The following is a 27,148-nucleotide window of genomic DNA, read 5'->3' as shown; positions in this document are numbered from 1 at the left end:
GAAAGTTCCCTCTTTTTTGGGAACCACAAACAGGTTTGAGTAAAACCCTTGTCCTTGTTCCGACCGCGGAACCGGATGGATCACTCCCATTAATAATAGATCTTGTACACAGCGTAGAAACGCGTCTTTCTTTATTTGGTTTGTTGACAACCTTGACAGATGAAATCTCCCTCGTGGGGGAGATAATTTGAAGTCTAGAAGGTATCCCTGAGATATGATCTCTAGCGCCCAGGGATCCTGGACATCTCTTGCCCAAGCCTGGGCGAAGAGAGAGAGTCTGCCCCCCACTAGATCCGGTCCCGGATCGGGGGCCCTCGGTTCATGCTGTCTTAGGGGCAGCAGCAGGTTTTCTGGCCTGCTTGCCCTTATTCCAGGACTGGTTAGGTTTCCAGCCTTGTCTGTAACGAGCAACAGCTCCTTCCTGTTTTGGTGCAGTGGAAGTTGATGCTGCACCTGCCTTGAAATTCCGAAAGGGACGAAAATTAGACTGTCTAGCCTTAGCTTTGGCCTTGTCTTGAGGTAGAGCGTGGCCCTTACCTCCTGTAATGTCAGCGATAATTTCTTTCAAACCGGGCCCAAATAAAGTTTGCCCCTTGAAAGGTATATTAAGTAATTTGGACTTAGAAGTTACATCAGCCGACCAGGATTTTAGCCACAGCGCCCTACGTGCCTGAATGGCGAATCCTGAATTCTTAGCCGTAAGTTTGGTTAAATGTACTACGGCCTCCGAAACGAATGAATTAGCTAGTTTAAGGACTCTAAGCCTGTCCGTAATGTCGTCCAGCGTAGCGGAACTAAGGTTCTCTTCCAGAGACTCAATCCAAAATGCTGCCGCAGCCGTAATCGGCGCGATGCATGCAAGGGGTTGCAATATCAAACCTTGTTGAACAAACATTTTCTTAAGGTAACCCTCTAATTTTTTATCCATAGGATCTGAAAAAGCACAGCTATCCTCCACCGGGATAGTGGTGCGCTTAGCTAAAGTAGAAACTGCTCCCTCCACCTTAGGGACCGTTTGCCATAAGTCCCGTGTGGTGGCGTCTATTGGAAACATCTTTCTAAATATTGGAGGGGGTGAGAACGGCACACCGGGTCTATCCCACTCCTTAGTAACAATTTCAGTTAATCTCTTAGGTATAGGAAAAACGTCAGTACTCGCCGGTACCGCAAAGTATTTATCCAACCTACACATTTTCTCTGGTATTGCAACAGTGTTACAATCGTTAAGAGCCGCTAAGACCTCCCCTAGTAATACACGGAGGTTTTCCAATTTAAATTTAAAATTTGAAATATCTGAATCCAATCTGCTTGGATCAGAACCGTCACCTACAGAATGAAGCTCTCCGTCCTCATGCTCTGCAAGCTGTGACGCAGTATCAGACATGGCCCTAGAATTATCAGCGCACTCTGTTCTCACCCCAGAGTGATCACGCTTGCCTCTTAGTTCTGGTAACTTAGCCAAAACTTCAGTCATAACAGTAGCCATATCTTGTAATGTTATCTGTAATGGCTGCCCAGATGTACTAGGCGCCATAATATCACGCACCTCCCGGGCGGGAGACGCAGGTACTGACACGTGAGGCGAGTTAGACGGCATAACTCTCCCCTCGCTGTTTGGTGAAATTTGTTCAATTTGTACAGATTGGCTTTTATTTAAAGTAGCATCAATACAGTTAGTACATAAATTTCTATTGGGCTCCACCTTGGCATTGGAACAAATGACACAGGTATCTTCCTCTGAATCAGACATGTTTAACACACTAGCAATAAACATGCAACTTGGTTACAATCTTATTTAACAAAAACGTACTGTGCCTCAAAGAAGCACTAAACGATTAAATGACAGTTGAAATAATGAACTGAAAAACAGTTATAGCATCACTCTTTAAAAACAACATAACTTGTTAGCAAAGGTTTGTTCCCATTAGTAAAGCAATACTAATTAAATTTTAAACATAAAAATCACAGAGCAACGTTTTAAAACACAGTCACTATATAAATCTCACAGCTCTGCTGAGAGAATCTACTTCCCTTCAAAGAAGTTTGAAGACCCCTGAGTTCTGTTAGAGATGAACCGGATCATGCAGAAAATATAAGTGTAACTGACTGGAAATTTTTGATGCGTAGCAAAGAGCGCCAAAAACGGCCCCTCCCCCTCACACACAGCAGTGAGAGAGAAACGAAACTGTCATAATCAAAACAAGCAAACTGCCAAGTGGAAAAATAATGCCCAAATATTTATTCACTCAGTACCTCAGAAATGCAAACGATTCTACATTCCAGCAAAAACGTTTAACATGAATTAAATACCTATTAAAAGGTGTAATGTATTTTAACAGAGTAATTCCGGTGAAATACCATCCCCAGAACACTGAAGTGTAGAGTATACATACATGTCATTATAACGGTATAGCAGGATTTTCTCATCAATTCCATTCAGAAAATAAAAACTGCTACATACCTCAATGCAGATTCAACTGCCCGCTGTCCCCTGATCTGAAGCTTTTACCTCCCTCAGATGGCCGAGAAACAGCAATATGATCTTAACTACTCCGGTTAAAATCATAAGAAAAACTCTGGTAGATTCTTCTTCAAACTCTGCCAGAGAAGTAATAACACGCTCCGGTGCTATTGTAAAATAACAAACTTTTGATTGAAGTTATAAAAACTAAGTATAATCACCATAGTCCTCTCACACCTCCTATCTAGTCTTTGGGTGCAAGAGAATGACTGGGGGTGACGTAGAGGGGAGGAGCTATATAGCAACTCTGCTGGGTGAATCCTCTTGCACTTCCTGTAGGGGAGCAGATAATATCCCAGAAGTAATGATGACCCGTGGACTGATCACACATAACAGAAGAAATAAGCCCCGCCCATCAGGACCGATGACCGAGTAGGCCCAAAACAACCGCATGGGGAGCGGTTTAGCAAACTTAGCGATGTGGAATAAAAACCCCAAGTAACAAGTAACGGTCAAGAATGTTAACTACCGTAAACATATGTCTTATAATGAAAAATGCAGCACATAGCCCTCATTATAAACCTTGCCCAAAAGTCAACAGAAAATAAAAATGCACAGGTTTCAGTAACACCCTCATTGAAAATAGATCTACTGCTTACCCCTTCCCTAAAAGGAAATACATTTTCAGCCATCTTCTGACAATCTAAGTCTCTTCAGAATAAAAGGCTGCACATACCTCAAATGCTGCAGACAGCATGACACGGTCTCCACACTGAAGATGTCTCCTGTATTACCCTCTGATCTGTGGTAACCAACATGGATCTTAGTTACAGCTGCCAAGATCATCAACCTCAGGGCAGAATTTTTCCAAACCCCCCTGAGGGAAACAGTACTCACTGGTACCATTTTAAAATAAAAAAACTTCTTGATTGAAGAAACTAACACCTCACTTTACCTCTTCCTAGTATAACACAGGCAAAGAGAATGACTGGGGGTGGAGGGGAAGGGAGGAGCTATATATACAGCTCTGCTGTGGTGCTCTTTGCCACTTCCTGTTAGCAGGAGGTTAATATCCCACAAGTAAGGATGAAATCCGTGGACTCGTCATATCTTTGTAAAAGAAATAAGAGTTTTTCTATCTATACTGTCTACTTCTAGTTTGGCCTTCTGTATGGCTGTTTTTTTTATAGCCTCTATGATCAAGTCTCTTTGTTAGATCACTGCTTTGGGCTATATAGTCTGAATTATCAGAGCAGTTTCTTTTTGCCCTGATAAACTGACCTTTAGCAATGGAATAAGGAACTTTAGGAGGATGATTACTTTTACCATGGAGTTAGGTGTTCACAGATATGGGTTTTCTGTAAATTGTAGATTTAACTTTAATTTCCCCTAGAACACTACTAAGTTTTAAATCATGAAAATTAATGGTGGTTTTGTGGTTTCAAAAGTAAACCTCGAGCCCCATTCATTATCATTTAGATATTCAACAAACTTTTCTATGGATAATGGATCACCTGTCCATACCATTATCAAATCATCTATGTAACGATAATAGCTTTTAATAAACTGGGCTTGGGGATTATTCTCTCCATAGATCATAGCCAATTCCCACCAACCCATTACAAGGTTAGCATATTATGGGGCAAATTTTGCCCCCATTGCCGTCCCTTGCAATTGTAAATAATATGAATCCTCAAATTTAAAATGATTGTGTGTTAAAAGAAATTGTAGTACCTCCAATATATATTGGGAAAACTCCTTACTGTAAATAGTACTGGTCTTCAAGAAATATTTGATGGCCAAATTACCCATGGTATGGGGAATGGAAGAGTATAAAGATACAACATCAATAGCAAGCCATCGATAGTCATCTTTCCAAGCAAAATGTTAAAAAATCTGTAAGACATGTTTTGTGTCCCTTAAGTAACTAGACAAACCAAATACAAGAGGCTGCAGGATACTATCTAGCCATTCAGACAATGGTTTGCAAAGTGAACCAATGCTTGATACTATAGGTCTGCCTTTTATATCTTGGAAACTCTTATGTACTTTAGGTAAAACATGAATAATTGGAGTGACTGGATTGTCTACCAAAAGAAAATCAAAAGTGTTTTAATCAATATGGCCTTCACTTAACCCATCATCAAGGAGAAAATGTAAATCCATTTAAATTTTTGGACAGGATTTCCCGTAAGAATTTTATAATCATTACAATTGCCCAATTGTCTATGGATTTCTCCAGTATAAGACTGGAGATCACAGACTACAACACTACCACCTTTGTCCGCATTTTTAATCACCAAATTGGTGTTAGATTTTAGTGATGCAAGTGCTAATTTTTCTGACTTGGTGAGATTATGTTTACCCTTCAATGGTCTTTTTGAAACTTCAATAAGATAATTTTCTACACGTTTTTGAAAAGAAACCAAAATGTCTCCCGTGATTGTAGCGGATAGAAAACTGATCTTGGTTTGAAACCTGTGTGAGAGTTTATGTCTCCCACTCCTACAGAGCTCTCACCACCCAATGAGGCTAAACTTTGAACATCTCTGATCTCAGAGAAATCAGAAAAACATAATTTATGCTTACCTGATAAATTCCTTTCTTCTGTAGTGTGATCAGTCCACGGGTCATCATTACTTGTGGGATATTAACTGCTCCCCTACAGGAAGTGCAAGAGGATTCACCCAGCAGAGTTGCTATATAGCTCCTCCCCTCTACGTCACCTCCAGTCATTCGACCAAGGACCAACGAGAAAGGAGAAGCCAAGGGTGTAGTGGTGACTGGAGTATAATTTAAAAAATATTTACCTGCCTTAAAAAACAGGGCGGGCCGTGGACTGATCACACTACAGAAGAAAGGAATTTATCAGGTAAGCATAAATTATGTTTTCTTCTGTTAAGTGTGATCAGTCCACGGGTCATCATTACTTGTGGGATACCAATACCAAAGCAAAAGTACACGGATGACGGGAGGGATAGGCAGGCTCTTTATACAGAAGGAACCACTGCCTGAAGAACCTTTCTCCCAAAAATAGCATCCGAGGAAGCAAAAGTGTCAAATTTGTAAAATTTGGAAAAAGTATGAAGCGAAGACCAAGTTGCAGCCTTGCAAATCTGTTCAACAGAGGCCTCATTCTTAAAGGCCCAAGTGGAAGCCACAGCTCTAGTGGAATGAGCTGTAATTCTTTCAGGAGGCTGCTGTCCAGCAGTCTCATAAGCTAAACGAATTATGCTACGAAGCCAAAAAGAGAGAGAGGTAGCAGAAGCTTTTTGACCTCTCCTCTGACTAGAGTAAACGACAAACAGGGAAGACGTTTGTCGAAAATCTTTAGTTGCCTGTAAATAAAATTTAAGGGCACGAACTACATCCAGATTGTGCAAAAGACGTTCCTTCCTCGAAGAAGGATTTGGGCACAAGGATGGAACAACAATCTCCTGATTGATATTCCTGTTAGTGACTACCTTAGGTAAGAACCCAGGCTTAGTACGCAGAACTACCTTATCCGAGTGAAAAATCAAATAAGGAGAATCACAATGTAAGGCTGATAACTCAGAGACTCTTCGAGCCGAGGAAATAGCCATTAAAAATAGAACTTTCCAAGATAACAACTTTATATCAATGGAATGAAGGGGTTCAAACGGAACACCCTGTAAAACGTTAAGAACAAGGTTTAAACTCCATGGTGGAGCCACAGCTTTAAACACAGGTTTAATCCTGGCCAAAGCCTGACAAAAAGCCTGAACGTCTGGAACTTCTGACAGACGCTTGTGTAACAGAATGGACAGAGCTGAGATCTGTCCCTTTAAGGAACTAGCGGATAACCCCTTTTCTAAACCTTCTTGTAGAAAAGACAATATCCTAGGAATCCTAACCTTACTCCAAGAGTAACCTTTGGATTCGCACCAATATAGGTATTTACGCCATATTTTATGGTAAATCTTTCTGGTAACAGGCTTCCTAGCCTGTATTAAGGTATCAATAACTGACAAACCACGCTTTGATAAGATCAAGCGTTCAATTTCCAAGCAGTCAGCTTCAGAGAAGTTAGATTTTGATGTTTGAAAGGACCCTGAATCAGAAGGTCCTGTTTCAGAGGTAACGACCAAGGTGGACAGAATGACATGTCCACCAGATCTGTATACCAAGTCCTGCGTGGCCATGCAGGCACTATTAGAATCACTGATGCTTTCTCCTGTTTGATTCTGGCAATCAATCGAGGAAGCATCGGGAAAGGTGGAAACACATGAGCCATCCTGAAGGTCCATGGTGCTGTCAAGGCATCTATCAGAACCGCTCCCGGATCCCTGGATCTGGACCCGTAGCGCGGAAGCTTGGCGTTCTGTCGAGACGCCATGAGATCTATCTCTGGTTTGCCCCAACGTCGAAGTATTTGGGCAAAGACCTCTGGATGAAGTTCCCACTCCCCCGGATGAAAAGTCTGACGACTTAAGAAATCCGCCTCCCAGTTCTCCACTCCCGGGATGTGGATTGCAGACAGGTGGCAAGAGTGAGACTCTGCCCAGCGAATTATCTTCGATACTTCCATCATTGCTAGGGAGCTTCTTGTCCCTCCCTGATGGTTGATATAAGCTACAGTCGTGATGTTGTCCGACTGGAACCTGATGAACCCCCGAGTTGCTAACTGGGGCCAAGCCAGAAGAGCATTGAGGACTGCTCTCAATTCCAGAATGTTTATTGGAAGAAGACTCTCCTCCTGATTCCATAGTCCCTGAGCCTTCAGAGAATTCCAGACAGCGCCCCAACCTAGTAGGCTGGCGTCTGTTGTTACAATTGACCAGTCTGGCCTGCTGAATGGCATTCCCCTGGACAGATGTGGCCGATAAAGCCACCATAGAAGAGAATTTCTGGTCTCTTGAATGGAATGAAGGACACGGCATGCACTTTGAAGTTTTGTTAACCTGTCCTCTGTCAGGTAAATCTTCATTTCTACAGAATCTATCAGAGTCCCCAGGAAGGGAACTCTTGTGAGTGGAAAGAGAGAACTTTTCTCTTCGTTCACTTTCCATCCATGCGACCTTAGAAATGCCAGTACTATCTCTGTATGAGATTTGGCAGTTTGAAAGCTTGAAGCTTGTATCAGTATGTCGTCTAAGTACGGAGCTACTGAAATTCCTCGCGGTCTTAGTACCGCCAGAAGAGTGCCCAGAACCTTTGTGAAGATTCTTGGAGCCGTAGCCAGTCCGAATGGAAGAGCTACAAACTGGTAATGCCTGTCTAAAAAGGCAAACCTTAGATACCGGTAATGACTTCTGTGAATCGGTATGTGAAGGTAAGCATCCTTTAAATCCACTGTGGTCAAGTACTGACCCTCTTGGATCATGGGCAAAATTGTTCGAATAGTTTCCATCTTGAACGATGGAACTCTTAGGAATTTGTTTAGGATCTTTAAATCCAAGATTGGCCTGAAGGTTCCCTCTTTTTTGGGAACTACAAACAGATTTGAGTAAAACCCTTGTCCTTGTTCCAACCGCGGAACTGGATGGATCACTCCCATTAATAAAAGATCTTGTACGCAGCGTAGAAACGCTTCCTTCTTTGTTAGGTTTGTTGACAACCTTGACAGATGAAATCTCCCTCTTGGGGGAGAGGATTTGAAGTCCAGAAGGTATCCCTGAGATATGATCTCTAACGCCCAGGGATCCTGAACATCTCTTGCCCAAGCCTGGGCGAAGAGGGAAAGTCTGCCCCCCACTAGATCCGGTCCCGGATCGGGGGCCCTCAATTCATGCTGTCTTAGGGGCAGCAGCAGGTTTTCTGGCCTGTTTGCCCCTGTTCCAGGACTGGTTAGGTTTCCAGCCTTGTCTGTAGCGAGCAACAGCTCCTTCCTGTTTTGGTGCAGAGGAAGTTGATGCTGCTCCTGCTTTGAAATTACGAAAGGAACGAAAATTGGACTGTCTAGCCTTGGCTTTGGCCTTGTCCTGAGGCAGGGCATGACCTTTACCTCCTGTAATGTCATCAATAATCTCTTTCAAGCCGGGCCCGAATAAGGTCTGCCCTTTGAAAGGAATATTAAGCAATTTAGATTTAGACGAAACATCAGCTGACCAGGATTTTAGCCACAGAGCTCTGCGTGCCTGAATGGCGAATCCTGAATTTTTAGCCGCAAGTTTAGTTAAATGTACTACGGCATCTGAAATAAATGAATTAGCTAACTTAAGGAATTTAAGTTTGTGTGTGATGTCATCTAGTGTGGATGATTGAAGTGTCTCTTCCAGAGACTCAAACCAAAATGCTGCTGCAGCCGTGACAGGCGCAATACATGCAAGAGGTTGCAATATAAACCCTTGTTGAACAAACATTTTCTTAAGGTAACCCTCTACTTTTTTATCCATTGGATCTGAAAAAGCACAGCTATCCTCCACTGGGATAGTGGTACGCTTAGCTAAAGTAGAAACTGCTCCCTCCACCTTAGGGACCATTTGCCATAAGTCCCGTGTGGCGGCGTCTATTGGAAACATTTTTCTGAATATAGGAGGGGGTGAGAAAGGCACACCGGGTCTATCCCACTCCTTAGTAACAATGTCAGTAAGTCTCTTAGGTATAGGAAAAACGTCAGTACTCGTCGGTACCGCAAAATATTTATCCAACCTACACATTTTTTCTGGGATTGCAACTGTGTTACAATCATTCAGAGCCGCTAATACCTCCCCTAGTAACACACGGAGGTTCTCAAGCTTAAATTTAAAATTTGAAATGTCTGAGTCCAGTTTATTTGGATCAGAACCGTCACCCACAGAATGAAGCTCTCCGTCTTCATGTTCTGCAAACTGTGACGCAGTATCAGACATGGCCCTTGCATTATCAGCGCACTCTGTTCTCATCCCAGAGTGATCACGTTTACCTCTTAGTTCTGGTAGTTTAGCCAAAACTTCAGTCATAACAGTAGCCATATCTTGTAATGTGATTTGTAATGGCCGCCCAGATGCACTCGGCGCTACAATATCACGCACCTCCTGAGCGGGAGATGCAGGTACTGACACGTGAGGCGAGTTAGTTGGCATAACTCTCCCCTCGTTGTTTGGTGAAATATGTTCAATTTGTACAGATTGACTATTTTTTAAAGTAGCATCAATACATTTAGTACATAAATTTCTATTGGGCTCCACTTTGGCATTAACACATATAGCACAGATATCTTCCTCTGAATCAGACATGTTTAACACACTAGCAAATAAACAGCAACTTGGAAATACTTTTCAAAGTAATTTACAAATAATATGAAAACGAACTGTGCCTTTAAGAAGCACAGAAAAATATTATAACAGATAAAATAATTAAGTTATAGCATCAATCTTTGTCAGAATATACAGTTTTAGCAAAGGATTGTTCCCCTCAGCAAATGATAACTAACCCAGGCAGCAGAAAAAAAATACACAAATAAACGTTTTTTATATCACAGTCAATACAATCAGCACAGCTCTGCTGTATGATTACTTCCCTCAAAAAAGACTCTTGAGATCCCTGAACTCTGTAGAGATGAACCGGATCATGCAGGAAGAAAATGAACCTCTGACTGAGTTTTTCTGATGCATAGTGAAAGCACCAAAATGGCCCCTCCCCCACACACATAACAGTGAGAGGGATCAGTGAACTGCTCTAATTTAAATCAAAACTATTGCCAAGTGGAAAAAAAGTGCCCAAAACATTTTTTCACCCAGTACCTCAGAGAAAAAAACGTTTTTACATGCCAGCAAAAACATAATTTATGCTTACCTGATAAATTCCTTTCTTCTGTTGTGTGATCAGTCCACGGGTCATCATTACTTCTGGGATATAACTCCTCCCCAACAGGAAATGCAAGAGGATTCACCCAGCAGAGCTGCATATAGCTCCTCCCCTCTACGTCAGTCCCAGTCATTCGACCAAGAATCAACGAGAAAGGAGTAACCAAGGGTGAAGTGGTGACTGGAGTATAATTTAAAAAATATTTACCTGCCTTAAAAACAGGGCGGGCCGTGGACTGATCACACAACAGAAGAAAGGAATTTATCAGGTAAGCATAAATTATGTTTTCTTCTGTTATGTGTGATCAGTCCACGGGTCATCATTACTTCTGGGATACCAATACCAAAGCAAAAGTACACGGATGACGGGAGGGATAGGCAGGCTCATTATACAGAAGGAACCACTGCCTGAAGAACCTTTCTCCCAAAAATAGCCTCCGAAGAAGCAAAAGTATCAAATTTGTAAAATTTGGAAAAAGTATGAAGCGAAGACCAAGTTGCAGCCTTGCAAATCTGTTCAACAGAGGCCTCATTCTTAAAGGCCCAAGTGGAAGCCACAGCTCTAGTGGAGTGGGCTGTAATTCTTTCAGGAGGCTGCTGTCCAGCAGTCTCATAGGCTAAACGTATTATGCTACGAAGCCAAAAAGAGAGAGAGGTAGCAGAAGCTTTTTGACCTCTCCTCTGTCCAGAATAAACGACAAACAGGGAAGAAGTTTGACGAAAATCTTTAGTTGCCTGCAAGTAGAACTTGAGGGCACGAACTACATCCAGATTGTGTAGAAGACGTTCCTTCTTTGAAGAAGGATTTGGACACAAGGATGGAACAACAATCTCTTGATTGATATTCCTGTTAGTAACTACCTTAGGTAAGAACCCAGGTTTAGTACGCAGAACTACCTTGTCTGAGTGAAAAATCAGATAAGGAGAATCACAATGTAATGCTGATAACTCAGAGACTCTTCGAGCCGAGGAAATAGCCATTAAAAACAGAACTTTCCAAGATAACAATTTTATATCAATGGAATGAAGGGGTTCAAACGGAACACCCTGTAAAACGTTAAGAACTAAGTTTAAACTCCATGGTGGAGCAACAGCTTTAAACACAGGCTTGATCCTAGCTAAAGCCTGACAAAAGGCCTGGACGTCTGGATTTTCTGACAGACGCCTGTGTAACAAGATGGACAGAGCTGAAATCTGTCCCTTTAATGAACTAGCCGATAAACCCTTTTCTAAGCCTTCTTGTAGAAAGGACAAGATCCTAGAGATCCTAACCTTACTCCAGGAGTAACGTTTGGATTCACACCAGTATAGGTATTTACGCCATATTTTATGGTAAATCTTTCTGGTAACAGGCTTCCTAGCCTGTATCAGGGTATCAATAACCGACTCAGAAAAACCACGTTTTGATAAAATCAAGCGTTCAATTTCCAAGCAGTCAGCTTCAGAGAAGTTAGATTTTGATGTTTGAACGGACCCTGTATCAGAAGGTCCTGTCTTAGAGGTAGAGACCAAGGCGGACAGGATGACATGTCCACTAGATCTGCATACCAAGTCCTGCGTGGCCATGCAGGTGCTATTAGAATCACTGATGCTCTCTCCTGTTTGATTTTGGCAATCAATCGAGGAAGCAGCGGGAAGGGTGGAAACACATAAGCCATCCCGAAGTTCCAAGGTGCTGTCAAAGCATCTATCAGAACCGCTCCCGGATCCCTGGATCTGGACCCGTAGTGAGGAAGCTTGGCGTTCTGGCGAGACGCCATGAGATCTATCTGTGGTTTGCCCCAACGTCGAAGTATTTGGGCAAAGACCTCCGGATGAAGTTCCCACTCCCCCGGATGAAAAGTCTGGCGACTCAAGAAATCCGCCTCCCAGTTCTCCACTCCCGGGATGTGGATTGCTGACAGGTGGCAAGAGTGAGACTCTGCCCATCGAATTATCTTTGATACTTCCATCATTGCTAGGGAGCTTCTTGTCCCTCCCTGATGGTTGATGTAAGCTACAGTCGTGATATTGTCCGACTGAAACCTGATGAACCCCCGAGTTGTTAATTGGGGCCAAGCCAGAAGGGCATTGAGAACTGCTCTCAATTCCAGAATGTTTATTGGAAGGAGACTCTCCTCCTGATTCCATAATCCCTGAGCCTTCAGAGAATTCCAGACAGCGCCCCAACCTAGTAGGCTGGCGTCTGTTGTTACAATTGTCCAGTCTGGCCTGCTGAATGGCATCCCCCTGGACAGGTGTGGCCGATGAAGCCACCATAGAAGAGAATTTCTGGTCTCTTGATTCAGATTCAGAGTAGGGGACAAATCTGAGTAATCCCCATTCCACTGACTTAGCATGCATAATTGCAGCGGTCTGAGGTGTAGGCGTGCAAAAGGTACTATGTCCATTGCCGCTACCATTAAGCCGATCACCTCCATGCATTGAGCTACTGACGGGTGTTGAATGGAATGAAGGACACGGCATGCATCTTGAAGCTTTGTTAACCTGTCCTCTGTCAGGTAAATCTTCATTTCTACAGAATCTATAAGAGTCCCCAAGAATGGAACTCTTGTGAGAGGAAAAAGAGAACTCTTCTTTTCGTTCACTTTCCATCCATGCGACCTTAGAAATGCCAGAACTAACTCTGTATGAGACTTGGCAGTTTGAAAGCTTGAAGCTTGTATTAGAATGTCGTCTAGGTACGGAGCTACCGAAATCCCTCGCGGTCTTAGTACCGCCAGGAGGGCACCTAGAATCTTTGTGAAGATTCTTGGGGCCGTAGCCAATCCGAATGGAAGAGCTACAAACTGGTAGTGCCTGTCTAGGAAGGCAAACCGTAGATACCGGTGATGATCTTTGTGGATCGGTATGTGAAGGTAAGCATCTTTTAAATCCACTGTGGTCATGTACTGACCCTTTTGGATCATGGGCAAGATTGTCCGAATAGTTTCCATTTTGAACGATGGAACTCTTAGGAATTTGTTTAGAATCTTTAAATCTAAGATTGGTCTGAAAGTTCCCTCTTTTTTGGGAACCACAAACAGGTTTGAGTAGAACCCTTGTCCTTGTTCCGACCGCGGAACCGGATGGATCACTCCCATTAATAACAGATCTTGTACACAGCGTAGAAACGCTTCTTTCTTTATCTGGTTTGTTGACAATCTTGACAGATGAAATCTCCCTCTTGGGGGAGATAATTTGAAGTCTAGAAGGTATCCCTGAGATATGATCTCTAGCGCCCAGGGATCCTGAACATCTCTTGCCCAGGCCTGGGCGAAGAGAGAAAGTCTGCCCCCCACTAGATCCGGTCCCGGATCGGGGGCTCTCGGTTCATGCTGTCTTTGGGGCAGCAGCAGGTTTCCTGGCCTGTTTGCCCTTGTTCCAGGACTGGTTGGGCTTCCAGCCTTGCCTGTAACGAGCAACAGCTCCTTCCTGTTTTGGTGCAGTGGAGGTTGATGCTGCTCCTGTTTTGAAATTCCGAAAGGGACGAAAATTAGACTGTCTAGCCTTAGCTTTGGCTTTGTCTTGAGGTAGGGCGTGGCCCTTACCTCCTGTAATGTCAGCGATAATTTCTTTCAAACCGGGCCCAAATAAGGACTGCCCCTTGAAAGGTATATTAAGTAATTTGGACTTAGAAGTAACATCAGCTGACCAGGATTTTAGCCACAGTGCCCTACGTGCCTGTATGGCGAATCCTGAGTTCTTAGCCGTAAGTTTGGTTAAATGTACTACGGCCTCCGAAATGAATGAATTAGCTAGTTTAAGGACTCTAAGCCTGTCCATAATGTCGTCTAGCGTAGATGAACTAAGGTTCTCTTCCAGAGACTCAATCCAAAATGCTGCCGCAGCCGTAATCGGCGCGATACATGCAAGGGGTTGCAAAATAAAACCTTGTTGAACAAACATTTTCTTAAGGTAACCCTCTAATTTTTTATCCATTGGATCTGAAAAAGCACAGCTATCCTCCACCGGGATAGTGGTACGCTTAGCTAGAGTAGAAACTGCTCCCTCCACCTTAGGGACCGTTTGCCATAAGTCCCGAGTGGTGGCGTCTATTGGAAACATCTTTCTAAATATTGGAGGGGGTGAGAACGGCACACCGGGTCTATCCCACTCCTTAGTAACAATTTCAGTTAATCTCTTAGGTATAGGAAAAACGTCAGTACTCGCCGGTACCGCAAAGTATTTATCCAACCTACATAGTTTCTCTGGTATTGCAACGGTGTTACAATCATTGAGAGCTGCTAAGACCTCCCCTAGTAATACACGGAGGTTCTTCAATTTAAATTTAAAATTTGAAATATCTGAATCCAATCTGTTTGGATCAGAACCGTCACCCACAGAATGAAGCTCTCCGTCCTCATGCTCTGCAAGCTGTGACGCAGTATCAGACATGGCCCTAGTATTGTCAGCGCACTCTGTTCTCACCCCAGAGTGATCACGCTTGCCTCTTAGTTCTGGTAATTTAGACAAAACTTCAGTCATAACAGTAGCCATATCTTGTAATGTTATCTGTAATGGCCGCCCAGATGTACTAGGCGCCATAATATCACGCACCTCCCGGGCGGGAGATGCAGGTACTGCCGCGTGAGGCGAGTTAGTCGGCATAACTCTCCCCTCGCAGATTGGTGAAATTTGTTCACATTGTACAGATTGACTTTTATTTAAAGTAGCATCAATACAGTTAGTACATAAATTTCTATTGGGCTCCACCTTGGCATTGGAACAAATGACACAGATATCTTCCTCTGAGTCAGACATGTTTAACACACTAGCAATAACTTGCAACCTGGTTATAATCTTTTTTAGCAAAAACGTACTGTGCCTCAAAGAGGTACTTAAACGATTAAATGACAGTTGAGATAATGAACTGAGAAACAGTTATAGCATCAACTTTAAAACAATACAACTTTTAGCAAAGGTTTTATTTGACATAAAAATTATTGAGTAACGTCTTTATCCACAGTCAATATAAAAAATTCTCACAGCTCTGCTGAGAGAATGTACCTCCCTTCAAGAAGTTTGAAGACCCCTGAGATCTGTCAGAGATGAACCGGATCATGCAGGAAAAATAATAATAGCTGACTGGAAATTGTTGATGCGTAGCAAAGAGCGCCAAAAACGGCCCCTCCCTCTCACACACAGCAGTGAAGAGAAACGAAACTGTCACAATTCAAAGCAAACTACTGCCAAGTGGAAAATAAAGCCCAAACATTTATTTACTCAGTACCTCAGCAATGTAAACGATTCTACATTCCAGCAAAAACGTTTAACATGATATAATACTTATTAAAAAGATTAGTGACCTTTAACAGAGTAGTTCCGGTGAAGTACCATTCCCAGAATACTGAAGTGTATACATACATGTCATTATAACGGTATAGCAGGATTTTCTCATCAATTCCATTCAGAAAATAAAAACTGCTACATACCTCAATGCAGATTCATCTGCCCCTGTCCCCTGATCTGAAGCTTTTACCTCCCTCAGATGGCCGAGAACAGCAATATGATCTTAACTACTCCGGTTAAAATCATAGTAAAAACTCTGGTAGATTCTTCCTCAAAGTCTGCCAGAGAAGTAATAACACGCTCCGGTGCTATTATAAAATAACAAACTTTTGATTGAAGTCATAAAAACTAAGTATAATCACCATAGTCCTCTCACACATCCTATCTAGTCGTTGGGTGCAAGAGAATGACTGGGACTGACGTAGAGGGGAGGAGCTATATGCAGCTCTGCTGGGTGAATCCTCTTGCATTTCCTGTTGGGGAGGAGTTATATCCCAGAAGTAATGATGACCCGTGGACTGATCACACATAACAGAAGAAAAAACATTTTACCTCAATAATTAATTGTCATTTAAAACCTATTGCAAGTCCCTGCAAAATAGGTTAAGTCTATGTATACAGTTTAAAAGCCAGAGAAGTACCATTTCCCAGAAAACTGAAGTGTAAAATATACATACATGACAGCCTGATATCAGCTACATCTACTGCATTCAAGGCTGAGTTTACATTATAACGGTATGGCAGGATTTTCTCATCAATTCCATGTCAGAAAAACATAATTTATGTAAGAACTTACCTGATAAATTCATTTCTTTCATATTAACAAGAGTCCATGAGCTAGTGACGTATGGGATATACATTCCTACCAGGAGGGGCAAAGTTTCCCAAACCTTAAAATGCCTATAAATACACCCCTCACCACACCCACAAATCAGTTTAACGAATAGCCAAGAAGTGGGGTGATAAGAAAAAAAGTGCGAAGCATATAAAATAAGGAATTGGAATAATTGTGCTTTATACAAAAAAATCATAACCACCACAAAAAAGGGTGGGCCTCATGGACTCTTGTTAATATGAAAGAAATGAATTTATCAGGTAAGTTCTTACATAAATTATGTTTTCTTTCATGTAATTAACAAGAGTCCATGAGCTAGTGACGTATGGGATAATGACTACCCAAGATGTGGATCTTTCCACACAAGAGTCACTAGAGAGGGAGGGATAAAATAAAGACAGCCAATTCCTGCTGAAAATAATCCACACCCAAAATAAAGTTTAACAAAAAACATAAGCAGAAGATTCAAACTGAAACCGCTGCCTGAAGAACTTTTCTACCAAAAACTGCTTCAGAAGAAGAAAACACATCAAAATGGTAGAATTTAGTAAAAGTATGCAAAGAGGACCAAGTTGCTGCTTTGCAGATCTGGTCAACCGAAGCTTCATTCCTAAACGCCCAGGAAGTAGATACTGACCTAGTAGAATGAGCTGTAATTCTCTAAGGCGGAATTTTACCCGACTCAACATAGGCAAGATGAATTAAAGATTTCAACCAAGATGCCAAAGAAATGGCAGAAGCTTTCTGGCCTTTCCTAGAACCGGAAAAGATAACAAATAGACTAGAAGTCTTACGGAAAGATTTCGTAGCTTCAACATAATATTTCAAAGCTCTAACAACATCCAAAGAATGCAATGATTTCTCCTTAGAATTCTTAGGATTAGGACATAATGAAGGAACCACAATTTCTCTACTAATGTTGTTGGAATTCACAACTTTAGGTAAAAATTCAAAAGAAGTTCGCAACACCGCCTTATCCTGATGAAAAATCAGAAAAGGAGACTCACACGAAAGAGCAGATAATTCAGAAACTCTTCTAGCAGAAGAGATGGCCAAAAGGAACAAAACTTTCCAAGAAAGTAATTTAATGTCCAATGAATGCATAGGTTCAAACGGAGGAGCTTGAAGAGCTCCCAGAACCAAATTCAAACTCCAAGGAGGAGAAATTGACTTAATGACAGGTTTTATACGAACCAAAGCTTGTACAAAACAATGAATATCAGGAAGAATAGCAATCTTTCTGTGAAAAAGAACAGAAAGAGCGGAGATTTGTCCTTTCAAAGAACTTGCGGACAAACCCTTATCTAAACCATCCTGAAGAAACTGTAAAATTCTCGGTATTCTAAAAGAATGCCAAGAAAAATGATGAGAAAGACACCAAGAAATATAAGTCTTCCAGACTCTATAATATATCTCTCGAGATACAGATTTACGAGCCTGTAACATAGTATTAATCACGGAGTCAGAGAAACCTCTATGACCAATAATCAAGCGTTCAATCTCCATACCTTTAAATTTAAGGATTTCAGATCCGGATGGAAAAAAGGACCTTGTGACAGAAGGTCTGGTCTTAACGGAAGAGTCCATGGTTGGCAAGATGCCATCCGGACAAGATCCGCATACCAAAACCTGTGAGGCCATGCCGGAGCTATTAGCAGAACAAACGAGCATTCCCTCAGAATCTTGGAGATTACTCTTGGAAGAAGAACTAGAGGCGGAAAGATATAGGCAGGATGATACTTCCAAGGAAGTGATAATGCATCCACTGCCTCCGCCTGAGGATCCCGGGATCTGGACAGATACCTGGGAAGTTTCTTGTTTAGATGAGAGGCCATCAGATCTATCTCTGGGAGCCCCCACATTTGAACAATCTGAAGAAATACCTCTGGGTGAAGAGACCATTCGCCCGGATGCAACGTTTGGCGACTGAGATAATCCGCTTCCCAATTGTCTACACCTGGGATATGAACCGCAGAGATTAGACAGGAGCTGGATTCTGCCCAAACCAAAATTCGAGATACTTCTTTCATAGCCAGAGGACTGTGAGTCCCTCCTTGATGATTGATGTATGCCACAGTTGTGACATTGTCTGTCTGAAAACAAATGAACGATTCTCTCTTCAGAAGAGGCCAAAACTGAAGAGCTCTGAAAACTGCACGGAGTTCCAAGATATTGATCGGTAATCTCACCTCCTGAGATTCCCAAACTCCTTGTGCCGTCAGAGATCCCCACACAGCTCCCCAACCTGTGAGACTTGCATCTGTTGAAATTACAGTCCAGGTCGGAAGAACAAAAGAAGCCCCCTGAATTAAACGAAGGTGATCTGTCCACCACGTTAGAGAGTGCCGAACAATCGGTTTTAAAGATATTAATTGATATATCTTCGTGTAATCCCTGCACCATTGGTTCAGCATACAGAGCTGAAGAGGTCGCATGTGAAAACGAGCAAAGGGGATCGCGTCCGATGCAGCAGTCATAAGACCTAGAATTTCCATGCATAAGGCTACCGAAGGGAATGATTGAGACTGAAGGTTTCGACAGGCTGTAATCAATTTTAGACGTCTCTTGTCTGTTAAAGACAGAGTCATGGACACTGAATCTATCTGGAAACCCAGAAAGGTTACCCTTGTTTGAGGAATCAAAGAACTTTTTGGTAAATTGATCCTCCAACCATGATCTTGAAGAAACAACACAAGTCGATTCGTATGAGACTCTGCTAAATGTAAAGACTGAGCAAGTACCAAGATATCGTCCAAATAAGGAAATACCACAATACCCTGTTCTCTGATTACAGACAGAAGGGCACCGAGAATCTTTGTGAAAATTCTTGGAGCTGTAGCAAGGCCAAACGGTAGAGCCACAAATTGGTAATGCTTGTCTAGAAAAGAGAATCTCAGGAACTGATAATGATCTGGATGAATCGGAATATGCAGATATGCATCCTGTAAATCTATTGTGGACATATAATTCCCTTGCTGAACAAAAGGCAATATAGTCCTTACAGTTACCATCTTGAACGTTGGTATCCTTACATAACGATTCAATAATTTTAGATCCAGAACTGGTCTGAAGGAATTCTCCTTCTTTGGTACAATGAAGAGATTTGAATAAAACCCCATCCCCTGTTCCGGAACTGGAACTGGCATAATTACTCCAGCCAACTCTAGATCTGAAACACAATTCAGAAATGCTTGAGCTTTCACTGGATTTACTGGGACATGGGAAAGAAAAAATCTCTTTGCAGGAGGTCTCATCTTGAAACCAATTCTGTACCCTTCTGAAACAATGTTCTGAATCCAAAGATTGTGAACAGAATTGATCCAAATTTCTTTGAAAAAACGTAACCTGCCCCCTACCAGCTGAACTGGAATGAGGGCCGTACCTTCATGTGAACTTAGAAGCAGGCTTTGCCTTTCTAGCAGGCTTGGATTTATTCCAGACTGGAGATGGTTTCCAAACTGAAACTGCTCCTGAGGACGAAGGATCAGGCTTTTGTTCTTTGTTGAAACGAAAGGAACGAAAACGATTGTTAGCCCTGTTTTTACCTTTAGACTTTTTATCCTGTGGTAAAAAAGTTCCTTTCCCACCAGTAACAGTTGAAATAATAGAATCCAACTGAGAACCAAATAATTTGTTTCCCTGGAAAGAAATGGAAAGTAGAGTTGATTTAGAAGCCATATCAGCATTCCAGGTCTTAAGCCATAAAGCTCTTCTGGCTAAGATAGCCAGAGACATAAACCTAACATCAACTCTAATAATATCAAAAATGGCATCACAGATGAAATTATTAGCATGCTGGAGAAGAATAATAATATCATGAGAATCACGATTTGTTACTTGTTGCGCTAGAGTTTCCAACCAAAAAGTTGAAGCTGCAGCAACATCAGCCAATGATATAGCAGGTCTAAGAAGATTACCTGAACATAGATAAGCTTTTCTTAGAAAAGATTCAATTTTTCTATCTAAAGGATCCTTAAACGAGGTACCATCTGACGTAGGAATGGTAGTACGTTTAGCAAGGGTAGAAATAGCCCCATCAACTTTAGGGATTTTGTCCCAAAATTCTAACCTGTCAGGCGGAACAGGATATAATTGCTTAAAACGTTTAGAAGGAGTAAATGAATTACCCAATTTATCCCATTCCTTAGAAATTACTGCAGAAATAGCATTAGGAACAGGAAAGACTTCTGGAATAACCGCAGGAGCTTTAAAAACCTTATCCAAACGTATAGAATTAGTATCAAGAGGACTAGAATCCTCTATTTCTAAAGCAATTAGTACTTCTTTAAGTAAAGAGCGAATAAATTCCATCTTAAATAAATATGAAGATTTATCAGCATCAATCTCTGAGATAGAATCCTCTGAACCAGAAGAGTCCAAAGAATCAGAATGATGGTGTTCATTTAAAAATTCATCTGTAGAGAGAGAAGATTTAAAAGACTTTTTACGTTTACTAGAAGGAGAAATAACAGACAAAGCCTTCTTTATGGATTCAGAAACAAAATCTCTTATGTTATCAGGAACATTCTGCACCTTAGATGTTGAGGGAACTGCAACAGGCAATGGTACATCACTAAAGGAAATATTATCTGCTTTAACAAGTTTGTCATGACAATTATTACAAACAACAGCTGGAGGAATAGCTACCAAAAGTTTACAGCAGATACACTTAGCTTTGGTAGATCCAGCAGGCAGTGGTTTTCCTGTAGTATCTTCTGGCTCAGATGCAACGTGAGACATCTTGCAATATGTAAGAGAAAAAACAACATATAAAGCAAAATAGATCAAATTCCTTATAAGACAGTTTCAGGAATGGGAAAAAAATGCCAAACATCAAGCTTCTAGCAACCAGAAGCAAATGAAAAATGAGACTGAAATAATGTGGAGACAAAAGCGACGCCCATATTTTTTGGCGCCAAATAAGACGCCCACATTATTTGGCGCCTAAATGCTTTTGGCGCCAAAAATGACGCCACATCCGGAACGCCGACATTTTTGGCGCAAAATAACGTCAAAAATGACGCAACTTCCGGCGACACGTATGACGCCGGAAACGGAAAAGAATTTTTGCGCCAAAAAAGTCCGCGCCAAGAATGACGCAATAAAATGAAGCATTTTCAGCCCTCGCGAGCCTAACAGCCCACAGGGAAAAAAGTCAAATTTTTGAGGTAAGAAAAAATATGATAATTTAAAGCATAATCCCAAATATGAAACTGACTGTCTGGAAATAAGGAAAGTTGAACATTCTGAGTCAAGGCAAATAAATGTTTGAATACATATATTTAGAACTTTATAAATAAAGTGCCCAACCATAGCTTAGAGTGTCACAGAAAATAAGACTTACTTACCCCAGGACACTCATCTACATGTTTGTAGAAAGCCAAACCAGTACTGAAACGAGAATCAGTAGAGGAAATGGTAAATATAAGAGTATATCGTCGATCTGAAAAGGGAGGTAAGAGATTAATCTCTACGACCGATAACAGAGAACCTTATGAAATAGATCCCGTAGAAGGAGATCACTGCATTCAATAGGCAATACTCTCTTCACATCCCTCTGACATTCACTGCACGCTGAGAGGAAAACCGGGCTCCAACTTGCTGCGGAGCGCATATCAACGTAGAATCTAGCACAAACTTACTTCACCACCTCCCTTGGAGGCAAAGTTTGTAAAACTGATTTGTGGGTGTGGTGAGGGGTGTATTTATAGGCATTTTAAGGTTTGGGAAACTTTGCCCCTCCTGGTAGGAATGTATATCCCATACGTCACTAGCTCATGGACTCTTGTTAATTACATGAAAGAAATAATAAACTGCTACATACCTCTTTGCAGATTAATCTGCCTGCTGTCCCCTGATCTGAAGTTTACCTCACTCCTCAGATGGCCGAGAAACAGCAATATGATCTTAACTACTCCGGCTAAAATCATAGAAAAACTCAGGTAGATTCTTCTTCAAATTCTACCAGAGAAGGAATAACACACTCCGGTGCTATTATAAAATAACAAACTTTTGATTGAAGATATAAAAACTAAATATATCACCATAGTCCTCTCACACATCCTATCTAGTCGTTGGGTGCAAGAGAATGACTGGAGGTGACGTAGAGGGGAGGAGCTATATAGCAACTCTGCTGGGTGAATCCTCTTGCACTTCCTGTAGGGGAGCAGTTAATATCCCACAAGTAATGATGACCCGTGGACTGATCACACTTAACAGAAGAAAGGGTTGTTCTGATATACCCTGAACATACGTATCATTCTGTGTTACAATGTGAGTCATATCATTAGTCATATTCTCATTAGATGTTTGAAAATGTTTTTTTAAAGTAAATGTACGGATAAGGCTATTTATGTCAACCAGGGTTTGGAAAAGGTTAAACCTACTCGTAGGTACAAATCCGAGTCCATAGCTTATTACTTGCAACTCTGATCTACTCAACTGATAACTGGTTAAGTTAATTACATTGTTATCAGAAACTCTATCTCTGTCCTTAAGGTGAGTGGGGGGCCTATTGCAGTCATTCCTTCTACTGTGACTGATATTTGTTTTGTCCCCTCCCTCTCTTTAGAGTATATCTCAATTGTTGTCCTCCTCTTTTGCCCCTCCCCCTCGTGTCATGGGGATCGCTGGGGGGAGACGAAAAACCTGGTCCAATAGTCTTACATATAAGATATATAAAATGAAAATGTACTACTCCTATCAATTCTAAAGACAGAGGGAAAAAAAATATTTCCTACTCCACTGCAGTTTCTTACTCCATATAAGATCTTCACGCTCACTTCCTCTTCCCTTCATAAAAGCATAATTTCACACACAGCCAAAAAAGTTTATATTTGGTGAGAGTAAAATAAGACTGACCACAACTGAAACTCATAGACAAATCAGTCAAATATCATACAATAAAAAGCAATACAATAAAAAGCCTAGAATGGTCAGTTCTTCACATGATTCTATATGAGTGTGCAAAAACGTAATTTCAGCCTGCCTACAGATACCGCCTATCACTCCTACTGTCTGGCCAGTAGTCTTGTTATTCTGGCATCAAGTGAAATGATAGGCAGGATAATTGTGTGCCAGTTCATCCAAATGTAGCATATCACTCTAGTTGCCATGTGCAGCATTTACTTAAGCTCCTAGGCAGGTCTCTAAATCCTGATTCACTCTCTTAGTCTGGCAGTGTGATTGAGGATGGTACCCTGAAGAAAGTGAATGTTTAATGCCCAGATGTTTGCAAATCACTCTCCAGAAAGCAGAGACAAATTGAGGACCACTGTCTGAGACAATTTCTTCTGCAATGCCATGTAACCGAATTACACTTTAGCGCTGCAGAATCTGTTGGCGCTCTACAAATAACCAATAATAATAATAATAATAATAATAATAATAATAATAATAATAATAATAATAATAAAGGACAATACAAAATGAGGAGCTGTGGGAAACATTTTTAGAGAAATGAAATGTGCCTGTTTAGAAAATCTGTCCACAATCACCCAGATGACTGTATTGTCCCGACAGGCATGCAGGCAGATCAATGATAAAGTCCATACTTATATGGGTCCAAGGATTAGGAGGAATTGATAATGGTTGAAGTAAACCTTGGGGGCTAAAAGAGGTGTCTTAATGGCAGCAAAGAAGCAACAGGCTTTAAGAATAGGTAATGATGTCTTGTTTCAAGGTAGGCCACCAAACAATAGGTTCCAAACATAGAGTGGTCTGTTTAACACCCAGATGTCAAGATGTCTTATGTCCATGAGCCAATTGCAACACTTCTTTACAAAACTCCTTGGGTACTTGTAGATTAGAAGGGATTTGTGTTTGAACAGTAAATAGATTTCTTTGCAGATCAGTAAAAAGTTGTGCTATAATGTGTTCAGGAGGTATGATATAAGTAGGAGTAGAACAAGGATCCTCACAGAGAAATTGGAGAGACCTCAGCCTTGGTGTTTGAATTAACAGGAATATATGTTACAAAGAAATTAAAACAAGTGAAAAATAATGCCCATCGGGCCTCTCTTGTGTTACATCTTTGGACTATCTGCAGATAGGTCAGGTTTTTATGGTCTGTTTGAATCACTACAGGAAACTCGGTACCCTCAAGGCGATGTCTCCTATAAAGGCAAAGTGTGAAATTCACAGAGTGCACAACTTGGGTATTAGATACCAGGAGAAATAGCATGTAGACTCTTTGCCACCTTAGGAAATAAAACAAAATTTATACTTACCTGATAAATTAATTTATTTCAATGCAGTAAGAGAATCCACGAGAACCGCCCATATTTATACTTTCAATTTGTGGCAGTTCTAGTGTGCATCTCATTTACCCTGCTTTGACATTTCGTACTTTTGTTTTTATTTCTCCTTTCTTGGCTATAGGTTAGACTGAGATACCGGAGAGGTAGGATGGATTGAAAGCTCTTGGGACTGTTGTGTGTCTTTGCTTACTCCTAGTGGCTAGGAGTTGAATCCCAGGACTAATGGCTCGTTGGCTCTTGCCAACATCAAATAAATTAATTCATCAGATAAGCATACATTTTGGTTTTCAGTTAAAGGAGATACAGTACCAAATGTCTAGTAAAGTCCTCAAAATGATAAACATAGTAACATAGAAGATGGGGCTGAAAGACGAGGTATCCCACAATTTGATTTCTCTAACCTAAAACAAAAGTTTACGTTACTGGACATTAAATCTCCTTTCCTTTAGTCTTAAATTGTGACCTATTGTCACAAACAACTACTATGGAATAAATCTGGGTCTTAAATATATTTATATAAAGTAATTATATCACCTCACAAAGGCATTTTTTTCTAGAGTAGAGTAGGCAATTTGGCTAACCTCTCTCCAATTCGCTTTATTAGTTATGTGGCCCTTCTCTGAACTTTTTGTAATTCTGCAATGTCCCTTTTTAAAACTAATTTAAGATTTTAATGAAATAAACAATATAACAAGTGAATTGTGTTTATTGTATTTTCTTTGTCAGCATGGATTATGTGTGTGGGATAATTCCATAGTCATCAATGTAGTCACTTACTAGAAGGTCTGCTGTAATTAGCAGGGGATTGCTGCTGTTGCGACTGTTGGGGTTGTTGTTGCTGCTGCTGTATACCCGGCAGGGTCCTTTTTCCCTGGACTGCAAGCTGCAGATTTTCAGATAAAGGCTGTCCTCTAGCCAACATCTTATAAGCTAAGATTTGAGCTCTGAGCTGATGAAGCTGGACAGGACTGAATGGTGATGGGCCCCGGTTGGGCTGACCTATAGCTTGGGGGTCTCCTTGCATCATGAGTCCTGGTTGAGTAGCTGGAATCTGTGGTGGTGTTGGACCTCCTCCTGACATAGGACTGGATACATGCTCGGGTGCACCCAAAGGAGAAGGATGTGGAGACAAATAGCCTGAAAAAATATGAATGCAGAAAGCGTTACTTTGTTATGAATGATCAAATAAAAAAAATAAAAAACACATCAAAATGTAACATGTCACATCACTTAGCCATTGTCATCATAAGATAATGTGACACACTATATAAAAAACATAATTTATGTAAGAACTTACCTGATAAATTCATTTCTTTCATATTAGCAAGAGTCCATGAGCTAGTGACGTATTGGATATACATTCCTACCAGGAGGGGCAAAGTTTCCCAAACCTCAAAATGCCTATAAATACACCCCTCACCACACCCACAAATCAGTTTAACGTATAGCCAAGAAGTGGGGTGATAAGAAAAAAGTGTGAAAGCATAATAAATAAGGAATTGGAAAAATTGTGCTTTATACAAAAAAATCATAACCACCACAAAAGGGTGGGCCTCATGGACTCTTGCTAATATGAAAGAAATGAATTTATCAGGTAAGTTCTTACATAAATTATGTTTTCTTTCATGTAATTAGCAAGAGTCCATGAGCTAGTGACTTATGGGATAATGACTACCCAAGATGTGGATCTTCCACGCAAGAGTCACTAGAGAGGGAGGGATAAAATAAAGACAGCCAATTCCGCTGAAAATAATCCACACCCAAAATAAAGTTTAAATCTTATAATGAAAAAAACTGAAATTATAAGCAGAAGAATCAAACTGAAACAGCTGCCTGAAGTACTTTTCTACCAAAAACTGCTTCAGAAGAAGAAAACACATCAAAATGGTAGAATTTAGTAAAAGTATGCAAAGAAGACCAAGTGGCTGCTTTGCCAATCTGATCAACTGAAGCTTCATTCCTATACGCCCAGGAAGTAGAAACTGACCTAGTAGAATGAGCTGTAATCCTTTGAGGCAGAGTTTTACCCGACTCGACATAGGCATGATGAAAAAAAGATTTTAACCAAGATGCCAAAGAAATGGCAGAAGCCTTCTGACCTTTCCTAGAACCGGAAAAGATAACAAATAGACTAGAAGTCTTTCGGAAATCCTTAGTAGCTTCAACATAATATTCCAAAGCTCTAACTACATCCAAAGAATGCAACAAGTTTTCCTTAGAATTCTTAGGATTAGGACACAATGAAGGAACCACAATTTCTCTACTAATGTTGTTAGAATTCACAACCTTAGGTAAAAATTTAAAAGAAGTTCGCAACACCGCCTTATCCTGATGAAAAATCAGAAAAGGAGACTCACAAGAAAGAGCAGATAATTCAGAAACTCTTCTGGCAGAAGAGATGGCCAAAAGAAACAAAACTTTCCAAGAAAGTAATTTAATGTCCAGCGAATGCATAGGTTCAAACGGAGGAGCTTGAAGAGCCCCCAGAACCAAATTCAAACTCCAAGGAGGAGAGATTGACTTAATAACAGGTTTTATACGAGCCAAAGCTTGTACAAAACAATGAATATCAGGA

General features: G+C 41.1%; 1 protein-coding gene across 1 annotated transcript in view; it reads right to left on the bottom strand.

Annotated features, from left to right (window-relative positions):
- The window catches only part of SMARCA2 (SWI/SNF related, matrix associated, actin dependent regulator of chromatin, subfamily a, member 2), a 1,314,671-nt gene that overhangs the window by 1,022,734 nt on the left and 264,789 nt on the right, over window positions 1-27,148 (bottom strand). Inside the window, exon 4 of the mRNA XM_053702540.1 lies at window positions 25,351-25,710. Within this exon, the coding sequence (XP_053558515.1) occupies window positions 25,351-25,710 (360 nt within the window). The remainder of the gene's footprint in view (window positions 1-25,350; window positions 25,711-27,148) is intronic.

Source organism: Bombina bombina, chromosome 2, assembly GCF_027579735.1.
Source record: "Bombina bombina isolate aBomBom1 chromosome 2, aBomBom1.pri, whole genome shotgun sequence".
Classification (NCBI taxonomy): domain Eukaryota; kingdom Metazoa; phylum Chordata; class Amphibia; order Anura; family Bombinatoridae; genus Bombina; species Bombina bombina.
This window is presented reverse-complemented; position numbering and strand designations above follow the sequence as displayed.